Source organism: Eulemur rufifrons, chromosome 13, assembly GCF_041146395.1.
Source record: "Eulemur rufifrons isolate Redbay chromosome 13, OSU_ERuf_1, whole genome shotgun sequence".
Taxonomy (NCBI): Eukaryota; Metazoa; Chordata; class Mammalia; order Primates; family Lemuridae; genus Eulemur; species Eulemur rufifrons.
The window spans coordinates 3,037,658-3,055,732 of record NC_090995.1 but is presented as its reverse complement, the minus strand read 5'-3'; the positions used below and the strand labels follow the sequence as shown (position 1 = coordinate 3,055,732).

General features: G+C 42.0%; 2 protein-coding genes across 3 annotated transcripts in view; both read right to left on the bottom strand.

The window, feature by feature from the left end:
• DNAJB14 (DnaJ heat shock protein family (Hsp40) member B14) overlaps positions 1-4,583 on the bottom strand; it is a 35,659-nt gene extending 31,076 nt beyond the window's left edge. The window contains exon 1 of one of the 2 annotated variants that reach the window (XM_069485474.1): positions 4,321-4,583. In XM_069485474.1, the coding sequence (XP_069341575.1) occupies positions 4,321-4,453 (133 nt within the window). In that variant the 5' untranslated portion in view covers positions 4,454-4,583. The remainder of the gene's footprint in view (positions 1-4,320) is intronic. The other variant, XM_069485473.1, reaches the window with a different exon arrangement.
• Positions 4,584-5,918: 1,335 nt separating this feature from the next.
• Positions 5,919-8,180, bottom strand: H2AZ1 (H2A.Z variant histone 1). Its single transcript, XM_069485471.1, has 5 exons — positions 8,007-8,180; positions 7,501-7,578; positions 7,106-7,219; positions 6,641-6,770; positions 5,919-6,355 (listed from the first exon to the last, which is right to left on the bottom strand). Exons 1-5 carry the CDS (start codon positions 8,007-8,009, stop codon positions 6,294-6,296), a joined length of 387 nt encoding a protein of 128 aa, XP_069341572.1. The 5' UTR covers positions 8,010-8,180; the 3' UTR covers positions 5,919-6,293.
• Positions 8,181-18,075: the final 9,895 nt, after the last annotated feature.

Here is an 18,075-nt window from a genome sequence, read left to right as displayed (position 1 = left end):
TAATGACAGTTTAAAAAGGGGGACAGAACTTTGAACTTTTTATAAGATATAAATTTTAAAATAATGTAGCCAAAAAAGGAAGAAAAATCCCTCTGCACACAAGGGAAAAAAATAAAAAGAGGACTATTTTAATTGCTATTGTGCAGATAGATGCTGCAAATTATATATTATCCATTCATTATACGTATCCATTCATTAAAGTAAATAAGATGCCCATTTCTGAAGCTGTAGGCCACCATTTGATTCAAATTACTATGATGTTCTTGAAAACAATAAAAATGCTTTTCTCCAAAAAAAAAATGTACACTTCAAACTGTCCTCCAATTACTATGAAACACTAAAGTATTAAAATAGTAACACAAAGCATTAAACAGTGAAGTTGTAGTCCTCTCTGAAAATCGAAAACAAATCAGTAATTCAATAAATGTACAGTTTAAGAAACTAACATGTAATTTAGTTCTACCCACTAACATTATTTTACCAGAATTTTTAAATTTCCTATGTGGTAGCTATTCATATACATCAATACTTTCAAATGTAAACTCATAAAATATTTGTAAATTGTACAATTCAATTCACTTTGAAGTCCACTGCAATAAGTAAAGTGTAAAATAATATTCTCAACTAAAAACATGGAAAGCAACAATACTGTAGATCTATTTGGAGATCGAGGTTTTCGTCAAGGAAAACTCTTACCAATTTATTAAACTATTATATACATCAGACTTTTTACCTGGCAAGAATAAAATTTTAGGAGGAAAAAAATCATGGGATTTAGCTAAAATTCAGTTCACAGTTTTCCATTCACTATATAAGAATAATGGAAATCACGGCCGGGCGCGGTGGCTCACGCCTGTAATCCTAGCACTCTGGGAGGCTGAGGCGGGTGGATCACTCAAGGTCAGGAGTTCGAGACCAGCCTGAGCAAGAGCGAGACCCCGTCTCTACTAAAAATAGAAAGAAATTATCTGGCCAACTAATATATATATAGAAAAAATTAGCGGGGCATGGTGGCGCATGCCTGTAGTCTCAGCTACTCGGGAGGCTGGGGTAGTAGGATCGCTTAAGCCCAGGAGTTTGAGGTTGCTGTGAGCTAGGCTGACGCCATGGCACTCACTCTAGCCTGGGCAACAAAGCAAGACTCTGTCAAAAAAAAAAAAAAGAATAATGGAAATCAAATGCAATATTTTCTTTTGGCTATGTTAGTATAAGCACATCCAGAAGAACATTCATTTAACTTCTTGAGTTATAAGGGTTTGGAGGTAGTCTAGAATAAGTGAAATTCAGGGATAAAATTTAAAAATCTCATTTGTAACCAATAGCTTCAATTTCCTTCTACATGAAATCTGTTATCAGAATCTTACACAAATGTTCTAGATCTTTCCCTCTCATGAATTCATAAATTATACCAATAAGCATCTAAGAATGTTCTGTGTAAAATATACTTTTCCAAATAATTGCACATAACTTTATTTCAGCTCCCATCAACCCTGTGATGACATCTTTATTTTACATATAGCACAAAAAGGCTTAGAGAAGTAATTTGTCCCTCCTTAAAAAGGTGTCAAAGACAGTCTAGATCTGAGCTAAAGTTTTTAGACTGCACAGTTATAATCTATCACTTCGTCTGGTAATCACATACTGCCTTACATTTGCACTATCAACTTTCACTCTTGTATTTCTTAATTTTTCCTACAATCATGTCTTTAAAAGCAACAACTGTGTTGTGCTTTGATGTCTTACAGTGTCCTTTGGTAGAATGATTCAAGTTGTTTGCATGACAGACTGTGTACACTTGGGCAGGTTTTAAGAATTCTCAGGGCCTCTTACTTATAAAATGTAACCAAAATTAATTACTTAACTGTATTAACAGTACATAGTACTTTACTGTACTAACTACCTGTATTAACACATTTAATGCTCACACCAGCACTGTGAGATCAGTACATTGTTCCCATTTTCCAGATGAAAAAGCCAAAAGCTAGAGAGGTTCTCTACCTTGCCCAGGAATAAGGTTACAAGCTAGCAGGTGAAGAGTCAGGCTTCAAAAGCCAAGTTATTCTGTATAGACTGCCTACTAGCTTAATGTTAAAACTGTCCCTCTAAGACTAGATAATGACTAGATGAAATCATATATTCATACAGCAGCGGAGGGGAAAATAAAAAATTAACTCCTGGCAATGATTTCTTGGATATGACAGCAAAAACATAGGCAATAAAGCAAAAATAGACAAATGACACTATAACAAACTTAAAATTTCTGTGCATAAAATGATACAATTGAGTAAAAAGGTAACCTACAGAATGGGAGAAAATATTTGCAAATCATACATCTGATAAGGGGTTAATACCCAGGACACACAAAGAATTCCTACAACTCAACCAAGAAAAAACAAAAACCTTATTGAAAAATGGGCAAAAGACTTGAATAGACATTTCTCCAAAGATAATACATAACCGGTCAATAAGCATCTGAAAAGATGCTCAACATCACTAATCATCAGAGAGATGCAAATCAAAACCACAATGAGCTATCATCTCCCACCCACTAGGACGGCTACTATCAAAACAAACAAAAACCAGAAAATAATTGTTGGCAAAGATGTTGAGAAACTGCATCCTTCATGTACCGTTCGTGGGACTATAAAATGGTGCCATGGAAAACAGTACTATGGGTCCTCAAAAATTAAATATAGAATTACCATGTGATCCAGCAATCCCACTTCTGGGTATCTAAAAACATTGCAAGCAGGATCTTTGTATACCCATGTTCATACCCATGTTCATTGCAATCTAAAAAAATTGCAAGCAGGATCTTTGTATACCCATGTTCATAGCCAAAAGGTGGAAGGAACCCAAATGTCCATCAACAGATGAGTGGATAATCAAAATGTGGGGACCATGGAATATTACTCGGCATTTGCAAAAGAGGAAATCCTGTCACATGCTACAACATGGATGAAACTTGAGAACATTATGCTAAGTGAAATAAGCCAGTCACAAAAAGACAAATACTATATGACTCCACTTACATGAAATATGTAAAATAGTCAAATTCATAGAAACAAAAAGTAGAACAGTGGTTGCTGGGGGCTGGGGAGATGGGGAAAGAGGGAGCTGTTTAATCGTACAGGAAATGAAAAAGTTCTGACAATATCTTGCACAACAATATGAATATACTTAACACTACTGAACTGTACACTTAAAAATGGTTAAGATGGTAATTTTTATGTTCTGCGTTTTTTTTCATAATTAAAAAAATTATTAATTCTTTTCTCTCCTTTCCCTTCTTTTTCCTGTCCTCTGTAGTACAGTGTTCTAGGGCAATGCAATAGAAAGGATAGAGAGAAAAGCAAAGGACACAAGGGCTTCAACAATGAAGAAAAGAAAAATTAACAAAATAAAACAGGTAGCCCCACATTTTTAGTAATTTATCAATATTTTCTTCTTAACCTGAAAATAAGTGAAACGGTATCCTATTGGCAAGGCAATAGAGTATAGCAGTTTAAAGGCCTTTTGGAGTCTGAAAGCTCAGCTACCTGACTTTTCCGCTAATTGCTGTGTGACCCTGGGTAAGATATTTTCATTCATTCACAATTCATTCATTCATGTATTTCCACATGGGTAAACCAGGTCAAATGAATGCTGTGCCTCTACGTACAACTCTCGGCACTGTGTAAGCGGTCAATAAATGTTAGCTATTTTTACTTTGAAGCCTAGACTTCAACTAAAGGAAGTCCCATACCCTATTCTTTAGAGATTTGCTTAATTTGTCGATAATTATGTTATCAAGTCAGACACTATTCAGCAAATCGTTACTGACTCCTGATGCATTCTCGTTCCTCGCACTCAGTCTCCCCAGGAAAAGCAATGTCATCGCAGGTACTCGAAGGTGTTTGCTTTGGGAACAGTTTTGTGCAGAGCCCGGAGACGGTGGAAGCTGAGACGAGCCACTAGAGTGCCCCGCTCCTCTCACTTCACGGGTGGCCTAGGCCCCATCGGGGGGTGAGGATGGGAAGGAAGGAGGCCACACAAGCAAACAACCAGCTACAAAGCCCCACTACAGTGGTGAGACGGGATCAGCCAAGTCTCCCCCTGGGAGCACGAGAGCCGGACGTTTAGGAAAATGCAACGCGGAGCGTCGGGCAGGCCGGCGCGGAGGGAGCCTCGGGCAGCCCCTCCGGAGGGCGGCCCGGGCGGCGGGGCCGGGGCGGGGGTGTGTCGGGTCGCTCCTCCCGGGGCCCGCGGCCGGGTCGGGCGGGCCGGGTCGGGCGGGCCCGGAGGGGAGGTGGCGGCGGGGCAGGGACGCCGAGGTCTCACCGCGGGCCGAGGGCAGCGGGTAGAGCTTCTCGGCCTTCTGCAGGAAGCGCTGGGCCTTCTCGCGGTTGCCGGCGTTCAGGGCCTCCCGGGCGATCTCCACACATTTCTCCGCCTCGTCCCGGTTCCCCTCCATGGCTCGCGCCTCCTTCCGTTTCCTCCGGGAGCGCAGCGACGAGGGGCGGAAGCCGCCGCCGCGGAGAGGAAAGGCCGGCCCGGTGGGGGCGCGCGGCGGCGGCGAGCGGGGCGGAGCGCGGGGCACCGCGGCGGCGGCGGCGGCCCGGGCTGACGGGCGGGCCCCGCAGCTCCGCCTCCTACGGCGGCCTCCCCGCCCCCGCGGGCCGCCGCCGCGCGAGCCGCGTCCCCCTCGCCCCGGACCGCGCGCCCGAGCCCCCCTCGGCGACCCGCGCGCGGCGCCAACCAGCCCGGGGACCGGCGGGCGATGGCAACGCGGCCGCCCGTCGCGGGGAGGGCCTCGGTGAAGGCCGGGCCCCCGGACCTCCAGACCCGGCCCGCGCAGACCAGGCCAGAGCGAACGGACAGCGCGGAAGGGACACTTGTTTTCAGGAAAATTCCCAGAGCTCGGACGCCCCGCCTCTGGGCGCCTCGGTCGTGGGATTCGGACAGGTGAGGCCGGCGGTGGCAGCGCAAACTCGGCGCTTCCGGACATCTGGGGCGTCTTGCGACCCTCTCCGGGGGGGCTTGTTTTACTGCCTTATTTCAGCTCCACATTTTGCCGCGGTAGAAAGGAGTTTCATTTGTGGTTTGCAGTTATTCCCCGGAATCGTGTATGGCTAAAGCAGGGCAGGACACCAGCCCCTTCAGTGTCTCACGGTCACAAAACTAAACTGATTTCTCCTTTTCCCATTTTTGTAACATTACCTTTGGGAAGTACCATGTCATGTTAGTCTCCTCCGTGGGGGTGAAAAGGGTCCCTGTATGTTTGGTGATGTCTACATTAAAATTTTCAATTTAAAAACTTGCCGGAAGCCAAGTGTCAAAATGATCTGCTCAAGCCAGCCACGAGGTATCAATTTTTATAGCACACTGAGCCAAGCTACTGTTAGCCATGCTAACAACTAAACTCGGTACTTCCAAAGAAATCCTGATTCTCTTTCATAAAATGGTGATAAGATATCCCCCAAAACATTACTTACCATACTCAAGAGTATGTAACAATTTGAGACTTCAAAGTCATGCTTGGCACATAGCCCCATTATCTTCAAAGTCTAAATCGAAGGTTCATTCTGTGGAGGCAGCTGTATAAGGGACTTCCCTGCCCATCCTCTCTCCCCGCCAGGCCACCACAGCAAGTGTGCTGGTGCAGCGCTGCCTGACAGCGCACACAGCCAGTGTACGTCAACCGAGAGGGTCAAACTTAGCCTAAGAAACAGTAACAATCCCACTCCAGCTCCCACCAAAGCTTAAAAATCTTTAATAGCTCATTAAATAACATCTAAAAAGTTAACATTTGGGCTGACTTTGTTGATCTACAAATTAACAATGTAATTTCACAGGAAACAATGTGCTTAGTTGTTGCTGGATGATAATTCAAAAGAAACTGTTTGTATTGTGATCAAACAAATTTAAAACACAACTCATTTGGGATATGACCTTTATTGAGCTCATCCACCAGAGTGGAAATAATGTCTGTACAAAACCAAATGTTTGTTACTATAACTTCTGCATCACAATTAAAATCCAAACAGTTTTTTTAAAAACAGTCAACTCAATCAAAACCCACTACTTCAGAATCAATAGCTTCTTTGAAGCCACAGTAACACTTAAATATGGTTAAGACTTGAATGCAGAAATTTGGTTGGTTGGAAAACTAATTAAACTTCCAACTTGCTCAAATAGAATTACAAAAAGGCAAAATTGTGTTTTTCACAGAGATACAGTCCACTGGAATCACCAACACTGGACAGCTGTTAGAGTATTTAGAGTCCTGAGATAATAAGGAATCCAGGCATCCTTTAGACAGTCTTCTGTTGTCCTTTCTTCCCAATCAGAGATTTGTGGATGTGTGGAATGACACCTAGGAAGAGTAACAGGGATTAATTCTACTTTTTAAGATACGTATTTTTAAAATCATACAGTACTTGAAACCAAGGCAGTTACACTGTTCAACTTGGAAGGTATCTTTAAAAACGTGAAGCTCAAGTTTGACAAATTGAGTTATAAACAAATCAAATTTCATGATATACCCATACTGCGTCAATGAAAATATACTTAAATGTCCTCCTCTGGACTAAAAACCACTAATGGAAATTGAAGCAGCAAAAAATTCTTTCCTTTAAATAAAATTTTAGCGGTTACATACCACCACCAGCAATTGTAGCCTTGATGAGAGAGTCCAATTCTTCATCTCCACGGATAGCAAGTTGCAAGTGACGAGGGGTAATACGCTTTACCTTTAAGTCTTTTGATGCATTTCCTGCCAATTCCAGTACCTAGAAGGCATAATCTAATCAACCTCCTTCCAACTTTCCTTCGACCAAGATCCAGAGAACAGAACCAAATCTTCATGAATGCAATAACTGGCGTCGCCCCTCACTACCAAAATGACAAGATACACAAAAGCTACACAGGGGCATGCAATTGTATTTCCAAGAGCAACAAACTCAACCTCAGTAGGATCCTTACCGAACGCCAGCTCCCTCTAGCGTTCCCTGAGGCTCCTCGCCGCGTTTAGGGCCTGGGAGTTTTCTTGCATCACTTTCCTCCTTCGCTCTCGCCGCCTCCCCGCCCCCCCCTCCAGATTATAGACGTCCGTCCACCCGCTTACCTCTGCGGTGAGGTACTCCAGGATGGCTGCGCTGTACACGGCAGCGGTCGCGCCCACACGTCCATGACTGGTCGTCCTAGATTTCAGGTGTCGATGAATGCGGCCCACCGGGAACTTAATTGTAAGCACACACAAACGTAAATGCACAAAGATACGAGAGTCGAAGACGGGAAATTACACGCGCGCCAAAGCAAAGGGCATGGACGCTGGCGCAGCAACGCGCACCAGCATCGGCACACGCGATCGCTCCCCCCGTTTATCGTATCGGCCGCCCAAGTCGCGACACCGCATCACCGGTGCAACGACGAAACGCCCACGGAGAGCGATGGTAAACAAGAAAGGGGTGCAAAGAAAAACGCCGCGACTCCCACCAGACTGCACGAGCAACTACTGACCTGCAAGCCGGCCCTCTGCGAGCGGGAAACCGCCTTTGTCTTGGCCTTTCCGGAGTCCTTCCCAGCCTTACCGCCAGCCTGCGGCGCGCACACGCCGGGAGCGGAGGAGGAACGCGGAATATAGAATTACCAGGGCGGCCGCCCCTCCCCCACCGCGGCGCGTCCGGGCGTGAGCGCGGCCCCGCGCCCCGCCGGGGTCTCCGGGCCGCCGCGCGCCGCAGGGGCGACCCCGCCCGCCCCCCGCCGCGCGCTCGCTGCGGCCGCGCGCCTCCGCCCGCCCGCCGGCCCTGAGCGGCGCCGCGCGCCACCCAACCGTCGCCGCCCGCTGCGAGATCGGAGGCTGCTCCGCTCGCAGCCGACAAAACACCTTCCCCCCGCCCCCCGCTCCTCCAAATACTGTCGTTGCGCGTTCCCAACCGTCGCCACTTCACCCCCTCCCTGTGTGTAACGGGTTTTCTCCGCCGGCAAAAACCCGCGGAGTCATCGAGCGCCTCTGCGAAGTTTACCATTTCGAATTCAGCTGCAGCTCAAACAAGGAAGGCGGAGAAAGGGCTAATCAGACACACAGCGAGATCCCACCACCTACTCCTTCGTCGCACCGCGATTCAAACTGCGCTGTCTCCCGCCTTCCCCGCTCCCTTTATACTGCAGAATGTTCCCTCATCCGGGAACTCGGCTTGCTCATCCCACCAATGGCTGCCGCCCGCCCTCGGGACGCGTCCTTGAGGCTTCAGCCAATGAGCATGCGAAAAAAAGGGCGGAGGGGCGGGCGCTTCCAAACTCAAGCCGCGATTGGGGCGTGGGGAGGAGGTGGGGGAGGGCGGAGGGATGGGAACGGGGGAGAAGAAGGGCGCAGCGGCGGGAGGGAAGCAACAGAGCGAACGACGCTGCGGGAGCGGAGCTGCCAGCCGGCCGCCGTCACGTGTCTGGAGGAGGAGCTGAGAGCGGCAGGGGAGGGGCGCGCGCCGGCGCCCCCTGGTTCCTAGCGGGGTCCCGGAGACCACGTGAAGCCTCCTTGAGGGTGTCGCGCCCCCCCCCCCCCCGGCCCACCCTGTCAGCGCCTCCGGGGCCAAGACCTGCGGGCCCGCAGCTTTCTTCCGGGCCCCGCCACCCTCCTCCCCGCCCCCGTCCTGTCTCCCGCGGCTCCTCCCGAGTGACAGGTGGCGCGAACGCGTCCTGCGAGAGGAGCCCCAGGTCTGCCTGGTGCCTCCGCGCGCCGCCGTCTTGATGGAGATTTCGCGTTTCTTCCGTTTGGACAAGTCCCGGCCGCCGATGCATCACGACCCCCTGCTCCCACTTGATTTTCAGCCGTGTCTTCCAGCTCTGCTTTCCGCACCACTTCTGAACCCCCCACGGGAATAGTTCTCGGGCAACTAACGGTGGAGCCAGGTCACCTCGGTGGTCACAAAAGACCTTTTTGTCTTGTCTACAAAAGACAGGGGAGCTCGGGGTGAGGCAGTATTCTTTAACCAAATTATAAACCATATTTTTTTGGAGACTGTACAGCAATGGATTGTACCTGTAACCTGCTGTCTAAAGTTGATTTAGTGAAACCTCAAAGCTATTATGTGTCAACTTTTCTACACTGAACACTTTGCTACATGACAAATGTTCGGTAAATGTCAATGGGCTAACTCTAATATGATTCACAGGCGGTTACAGATGGTCCGTGTAATCAATTGCAAATGGTGGGCTTAAAAAATAGTACTGTACACACAGTACTATCATAATGTCAGCTACTTAGTCTTCCAACTGATACATCAGTAACACCTGTGTACACCTCCCGCTGCTTGGGGACAGTAGTGTTCTAAATCCCTCCTATCCACAGTGTTTTAGTGTATGACACTTAAAATATAATTGAGTAGTTCTAACGTGAAGACGATTTTGAAACATACTCTAAAGTACTTTGGATTGGGTTTCAATTTGAAACATTTTATCAAATTAAGAGGACCTCCCTATTTCTGGGAGATAAATTCTAGAGAAGAGGTTCCCAACAATTTTGACACTAAGGCTTACGATGTCTTCTCCTTGGAACTAAGGAATTCTTGCGATAGCATTAACGGCAAGAGTTCATCAGCTCCCCCACTGATATGGGGATAAAATACTATGAACCCTGATGTGATAGTGAGCCTTTGTGGTATATAACAAACCAACGTCAACACCTTCTCTGGTTGAGGTGATACTCTGTGAGCTCTTTGCTATGAAGCCCAGCAAAAGGAATTTACTGTTACCTCACTGAATACTGATTCAGAGAATGATTTTAGTTCACAAATGCAGGGAGTAGGTTACAAAGATCAACAGAATCTACCCAACCCAGATCTGCCATTTCAGGAAAAACAAAGATCATGGGATCTCTTTTAATATACCACTAACTTATTTTTTCCATACTTGTGTCCTCAGAATTTGTGGAAATTTACTGTTTTAACATCAAAAATCAAGATTCTTTTCTTCTCATATTATCCTTTCATTATCTATTATTGATATCAATATTGATCTTTAGAATTTTGGGGGTAGGGGAAGAGCATCCATGCATTGAAATTGTTTTCCCTAATGAGATTTCACTTGCTTATCCAGTTGGCCCTTCCCCTCGGTATCCCTGGATTCCACATTTGTGGATTCAACCAACCAAGGATCAAAATTATTCTAAAATAAAACAAAATAAAAAGGTGGCTGCATCTGTACTGAACATATACATGTACAGACCTTTTTATGTCATTCCCTAAATAGTACAATGTAACAACTATTTATATAGCCTTTACATTGTATTAGGTATGGGAGGATGTGCACAGGTTATATGCAAATACTGTTACACCATTTCATATAAGAGACTTGAGCATCATGGATTTGGGTATCCATGGGAGGGGGGGCAGTCCTAGAACCAATCCTCCAGCAATACAGAGTGATGACTGTATTAGTATTTTGTAATTCTATCAGTACAGCTAAATTATAAATCCACACACACAGTAATGTCCCTACCACATGTTTCTAACATAATGACAAGAAGATTGTTGTAGACATTTAACACATTTTTATTATTATATTGTCTTCTTTTGTCTCTGTATATATGCAACTGAGATGGGAGGCAATATCATACGTCATAACACATGATACACAACCATAGATAAATGATAATCTATGATAGCACTAAATTGGTGCTGTCAGCCTATTAGATAAAATAGAGCATAGGCATCAAGTCGTTCTACTTGCCAGGCATTGTATCAAGCAATAGCAGTTGGGAGACGAGATATATAGGGCTTAGGACCTTCCCTTGATTTAGCTGAGAAGATTAGACAAGGAGGAATATTGAAAAAAAAATGCCTTAATCATCAAGACCACATTCATAAGTCTGTTAGGAAATAAGTACCTGACTGGCTGCCAAATCAACAATACCTCTGGTTTAAAGGACAGAGAGACAGCTGTGAATTAAAGCGTTTTAAAGAGTTTATGTGTATGGACTAAAGAGACTAAAAACTGACTAGAATGGCGGCTTAGTGTAAGAAATGGCAGTTAGAAGGTAGGTATGACAGAGATTCCTGGCTATAACCCCATATCCATTTTCCCATCTCCCTAAGTCATAGAACTTCTGATTTTTGGTGGGACACATGGTATCTTGGTTTGTTATGTGCTGCTATAACAGAATACCCAAGACTGGATAATTTACAAATAAAATAAATTTATTTCCCACAGTTTTAGAGGCCGGGAAGTCCAAGATCAAGGCACTGACAGTTAGGCTATCTGGTGAGGGGGGCTCTCTGCCTCCAGAATGGCTCCTTGATGCTATGACCTCACACGGTGGAAGGTACAGAAGGCCAAAAAGGGAAGAACTGCCTCCATCAAGCCCTCTTATAAGGGCACCAAATCCCATTCATGAGGGTGACTCCCTCGTGACTCACTCTCCTTTCAAAGGTCACACCTCAAAACATCGGGGATTAAATTTCAACATGATTTTTGGAGGGGACAAAAACATTCAAACCATAGCATATGGTCATCAAAATAAAGCTACATTTGACCTCGAAAATAAGTTTTGACCAAAAGGTGGAAACTACTCATGGTTGCAACATCCAAGAAGTTTCTTTGAATAAGGCAAGCCCATTTCTTCTTCTTGCTGACTGGAATTAAGACAGAATTGGAGAACCATCTTGAGCCATGAAGTGAATCTGGAAATATAGGCCACACGTGAAGGAATAATAAAATAGAAGGAGCAAGGGTTTTTGGTACCGTGGAGTATCAAATCTACCCTGGCTCTCTGAACTTTTACATCTATTTCGTTTGAGCTACTTTTCTTTTGGTTTATCTGTCACTTTCAGCTGAACCTAATCCTAAACATTATGGTAAGTCAAAACCCTGAATATAATACTTGGAGAAAGATAGGAGGATTTGCCCTGAGGGACTGAGAAACCAATTAATATTTCCCAGAAGCAGAGAATACAGCGTTCCTCAGTTTTAGGATACTAATCTAGCATGGAGTACAGGGCAAATCAGAAAAGAGAAAATTTGGGTTAGAAGGCTGGTAAAGGTGATGTCACTTAGGTCTAAAGACTAAAACTAGTGTAACACTAAACATCAGTGAAGGCTGTAAAGCATCTTGGAAAAAGAAGCATTAAGATTTAGTGACTGGGTATGATATTTAGGAAGATACAGTGAATGGATACCAAGTGCATGCAAGAAAAATACCCACACTTTTTAGATTGATGGTCTGGATATAAAGTAGAAAACCATTTATAGAAATAGGAAAGCCAAAAGGGTAGATGCCAATGAACCAAGGGGAGGAGAAAGAGACAAGTCGGGAAAGTTATGAAATATTGACTTTAAGTTGACATTACGGGAAATTCAAGTGGAATTTTCTAGTAAGTATGTTGGCAAGAAGGGCAGGTAATTGTGAAAGAAGTTGGTTTCAAAAATACATCCCAAGGAGTATTTTTAACAAAAGTTAGGTGATGATGTCACCACAAATGAGAATTCCAAGGAAAAGAGTGAATATGATTGAAAGCTGAAAAGCAGCCAAAGAAAAAGACCCGGAAAAGTCAAGGGTAATGTGATATGGACACAATGATTCCATACTAAACTGGAAAACTCTTTGAAGTTATAGCATATAGCACGATGATGTCCAGAACATTTCTACCTGTGCATTGCTTGTTATGGGTAATGAACATTAATCTGCTTTGATCTTTAGTATAATACCCTCTTCTTTTTACCAAAGATGATGATGTTGCCACAAATTCTGTGACTAAATCAGGTATTATCAAAACTCTTGGTTGTTATGTAAGTCTCTTATTCCCAATGTTACAACAGAATAACAACTGAGAAAAGCTCATTGGCTAAATTTTGTAAGTTTGAAATTTCACAAAGCTTCCTTATTAATGACGCCTTCATCCTAAGGAAGAGCAGGAGGCATCACTAAAAGAGTGTAAAACCACACAACATAGACTTCACCCCTCACTCCCCCACATTTAGCCACAGGGCAAAAATCACACAAAAGTTGTGGCCATCATACCTTTTGTTCAAACTCCCAAACAGGTGAACCCAGTCCTTTCAATGGGATAGAAATGGCTCAGAGAAGAGTCTAGAGGCTTTTCTATACCCTTAGACTTTTTCAACTCTGATTTATGTGTGTGTGGGGGGGGCAGTGTTTAGAGTTGTTAGCACCACATAACCTAGTGAAAGCTAATACAGCTATCAATAAATCTGAGAATCATCTTGATAGATATTGTAATTATTTTAAGGAGTTTTTCCAGGTTTGTTATAGAATTACTATTGTTGGGATTTCAAATTGTCAGAACCCAGGCAAAGGATGAAAGAGTAATGCTTTTGTGCATGAGAATAGATACATGGCTATCAGATAATGATGAATGAGTCAACAGATTTAGGATATTTGAGACATGCCATTAAAGAAGATCAACTGCTCTAAAATATTTCTTGGTGATTCTCTTCATTTTTATGGCATTTTATGAGTTTTCAATGGACCTTCACCTAGAGTCCCATGTCAGCCTGAAAACCTCTGCGGTAGACAAGAACATGGCTTATCTTCATTTTTAAAAATAATGAGATAGACTTAAGGTGACATTCAGACATACAAGGACCAGATGCATGTCCTCCATGCTTTTTATGTAACTTTGTACTTCTGAATGAAAAACTTCTCAGAAGAGGATTTAATTAGTGCCTATGTCTATACATACCTGTGATTTTCTGTCTTAAATGAAATATGTAAACTCTATAATTGAACAACGCTTAGGACATCAATGTCATTCTTTGCAGATGAATACTGTTTTCATTGTCTTCTAGCGTCTGGATCTTTTGTGAAATAGTCATTAATTTCTTCAATAAGACTTCTCTACTGCTCAGAATCTTAGCAGGAAACAGAGAAGATCTCTTCCTCCACCAATGGGTTAGTGCAGCAACTCTGGGCAAGCACTGTCCAGGTCATTTATCGTACTCACCACAGGATATGGAAATTGACATGCTGTCTCTTTGTTTAGGTTTTTATTTCCTATTTTAAAATTAATTCATCTTAATTCTCAAAAATGAAACAAGTCACTTTTTTCCCCAAACTAAGCTGACAATTTAAGAAATTTTCAAAATTTGTAGGGAGAGGAAAAAGCCTGGTAAATCAGTGATATTGTATATTATGATGTAGAAGTATTTGTTTCACGTCACTTATTTGGTGATGTAGTAAAATTTTACTCCTTTGCAGAGAAAGCCTGCTAAAATTAATGAATATTATGAATTATAGAGCAATTAAAGATAGAGTGTATACATATATGAGACGTGTAAATATAAATATTATATATATAACAAATTTATAATACATTTACATATGACTATATGTAAAACTCCAAGTGGTTGCTAACTGATGTTGACAAGAACAAATACTAGTACATTTGCTTTAAGAAAAGCATTTATAATAGTATTATTTGCAAATGTACCAAAGCTCAAGAATTTTCAAAATATATATTTGAAAATTTCTATATTTTGTGTTCTCTAAGTTGGTTTATGAACATTCTTTATGGATAGTTCAAACTATAGTTCAATTGTCAACGATGTATTGAAAATTCCAGATGACTAGGATCTAAAACATCACAGCTTGCTCTTGGTTAGCTGTTGCAATTGGATTGGCCTCTAAGGCTGAGGAATATGACTTCAGATGAAATTTACAAAGCAAGTACAACATTTTAATTCATTTATTCATTTAATCTCCCTGAGCCAAACCTAGATTCGGAAACTTTGCTTTGAATGATAGTTAATTAAAATTGTAGACATTTATACAATTGCATGTGTCATTAGCTTCCTCACTCCATTTGTTTAGCACACTTCCAACACCTATTTTTTTTTTTTTTTTGAGACAGAGCCTTGCTCTGTCACCTGGGCTAGAGTGCCATGGCCTCAGCCTACCTCACAGCAACCTCAAACTCCTGGGCTCAAGTGATCCTCCTGCCTCAGCTTCTGGAGTAGCTGGGACTACAGGTGCACACCACCATGCCTGGCTAATTTTTTCTATTTTTAATAGAAATGGGGTCTCACACTTGCTCAGGCTGGTCTCAAACTGCTGACTTCAAGCCATCCTCCCACCTTGGCCTCCCAGAGTGCTAGGGTTATAGGCATGAGCCACCATGCCCTGCCACTAATAGCTATATTGAAAGGACCAAGCACTATTTCACTTACATGATCTTAATATGGATGACAGGTATGTATATAAACGTTGGGGTAAGTATGAAGTAGGTAACCAAAGCTCTGAATGGCTGAGGTTGGCTCACTGTTCACTAGACCCATTTCTTCTTCCTGTGATGGGTGGCGTGTGATGGGTTCTTGTCAATGTGTGTAGCAGTGACGTGTGTCATTTCTACATCAAGACTTTTAAAAAGTAGGGTGTCTTCTGCCTTTTTTTTTTTTTTTTTTTTCTGTATTTGAGAGTTGTATGCATATGACTCCAAGGCAGTAGAGGAGGTTAAATCCACAAGATAAACACATAAAAGGACTCTCGACAACCGGAAACACTGACACAAATTGTGCTAGGCCACCATAATTTTGTTGTTTGTTAGTTACATCAGTTAGCCTTTTCTAACTAATACACCTTGTTTACAGTCACAAAACAATTGATGTAAAGGTGTTTTTGAGAGATCTATACCTATGTAATCTATTATTAGGACACAAGTCTCATTTGCTAATACTATACAATGTAAGAAGTTTTGGCAAAGATTTCCTCCTAAAGAACCCTTATTTTCATTATTCCTTAATTTTAAAAAATGATTATGTATTGTAAAATTATGAAATAAAGTATGCACAAGGTTATTTATTGTGGCGTTATTTGTAATAGCAAGACATTGGAAAGAACCACCAAATGATCACTGATAGAGAACTTAGTGAACAAACCATGGTACATTAACACAATGAAGTAGGATGGAGCAGTAAAAAGGAATGAGGAACATTTTTACACACAAGATAGAGAGTAATCCCCGAAATATACGAGTAAGTGAAAGAAATGAAGCACAGAAAAGGGTATGTAGTAAGGTTTGTTTGGGATGAGAAGTTGCATAGTTGATCATATTGACAGAAAGAAGCAATAGCGGATGGATAAATAAAAAATTAATAATTATTACACAAGAGAAAGGGCGGAGAGGACAGGGAGGGAAACAATCTTCTTATTTTACAGTTTTTACTTCAGTAGGTTATAAATGTTTTCTATAATTTGAAAACCCCCAAATTTAATAAGCAATCTGTAAATATTAAAAGCAAACAAACAATCCTAACTGGATATTAAACTGATACCATATTCTAACAGAGAAAGAAGTATTTCATGTAAACTTACAAACAGTACTAATCAATCTTCAGCAGGACATACTATAAAAACAAAAAGAACTACCAAGAAGTCTTGCACTTAATAGTCAATATGGGGAATAATATCTGTATTTTTTTAAAAAAACTCATATCTATATATACTATAGGACAAAGGAAATTATTAAGTATGTTAATTTTCTTAAGTATCAATAGTTTAGCATAAGAAAAAAGAAAGAGGAATGAATATAAAATCAAAAAAGCTTAAAGACCCTGTAATCTTATAGTGGAATGAGACTATCAGTGAGAACATGGGATTTTCCCTCTCTTCTTAAAAAACATACACTGTATCCTAGCTCTGTCCAAGAAAAAGGCTTAGAAGCAATGACAAGCCAATAGCAGTGAATACCCCTAATGGCAAGATCTCTAACGACAATTACTCACTAAAAGGAATCTTTGGAGAAATGGCTGACTTGAGGGCTGGGCAGAAGATGTACGTAAGGAGCTTGTGGCATTATATTGTCCCAGAAAGTAAGGGCACCATCAAAGGCTGTGGAGTCCTGCCCAAAAGACATGGGAACAAGTAAGAAGACTCTCCCATTGGCCAAAATAGGGTAATTTGAACATCAAAAAGAATAACAAACACAAGTTTGAATCAGAACTATTGAATTTAGAAAAAGCAATGAATTTAAATCAAAGAGAAAAAAGAGCTTTCAGAGGGAAGAGAGGGGGAGGGAGAAAGAAAAGGGTAGAAGAGGGAATGGAGGGAGAGAAAGAGAGAGAAAAGAAAATTCACTGGATGCAGATAGAAGTGTCCACAGCACCAACTCATTACTCATGTCTCCAGATTGATGACTAAAGGGGAAGAATATTCTGATTTCTCTTCAGATTGGATAATTAAAGAAGGAAACGTATATCTTGTCTCTCTGCTATGAATTATATTTCAGTTTACACTGAACTAATTGATGAGAAAAATTATAAAAGAATTCCAGCTGATGAATGCAGAAAAAATGACGGAAAAAATTCCCATTTTCGAAACGTCACATGAATCATTTAAAGGTCATCAATCTATCATAAAATCATCAGGTGAAAGGCTGTTAGGAAATTTACAATGAAGGAATGTGGCTGTTATGCCCAGTCAGTCTTGGCATCAGTAAACTAAAACAACCAGACACACTACATGCCTTTTAATGAAGTTTGTATAAAAAGGAACTACACAGCCCGACCTATGAAGTGTTCTTGGAAAAAAACAATGAACCTGTATGTATTGAAGTCTTCAGAACTCACCTGTTGGCCACGAGACATGAAAATTAAAAAAAGACAATAGGGGCAGGCATAGTGGCTCAAGCCTGTAATCCTAGCACTCTGGGAGGCCAGGGTGGGAGGATCTCTTGAGGCCAGGAATTCAAGACCAGCCTGAGCCAGACTGAGGTCTCTACAAAAAATAAATAAAATAAAATAAAAATAATGATAATTAAAAAAAACAGCAAACAATGCAAGGAAGCATTAGCTATACCCATAATGTCGGGAATTGACCCGGTTTTCTCAGTAAGGCAATAGAATTAAGGGGAGGAGAGAAAAGAGGAGAAATCTGTTTTAAATTAAGAGATTTTTAAAAAGAATTAAGAGCCGGAACAACCCAACAAAATGTGTGAACATTGTTTGGAAGCTGATGTCATTAAATCCCCAATTCATGGTGGTGGTGGTTGTTTTTAAGTCTTAGATAATTGGAGAAACTTGAGTATGGACTTAGCACTAGGTAATATTAAAGAATTATTGTTAATGTTATTAGATTTTTTAAAATGG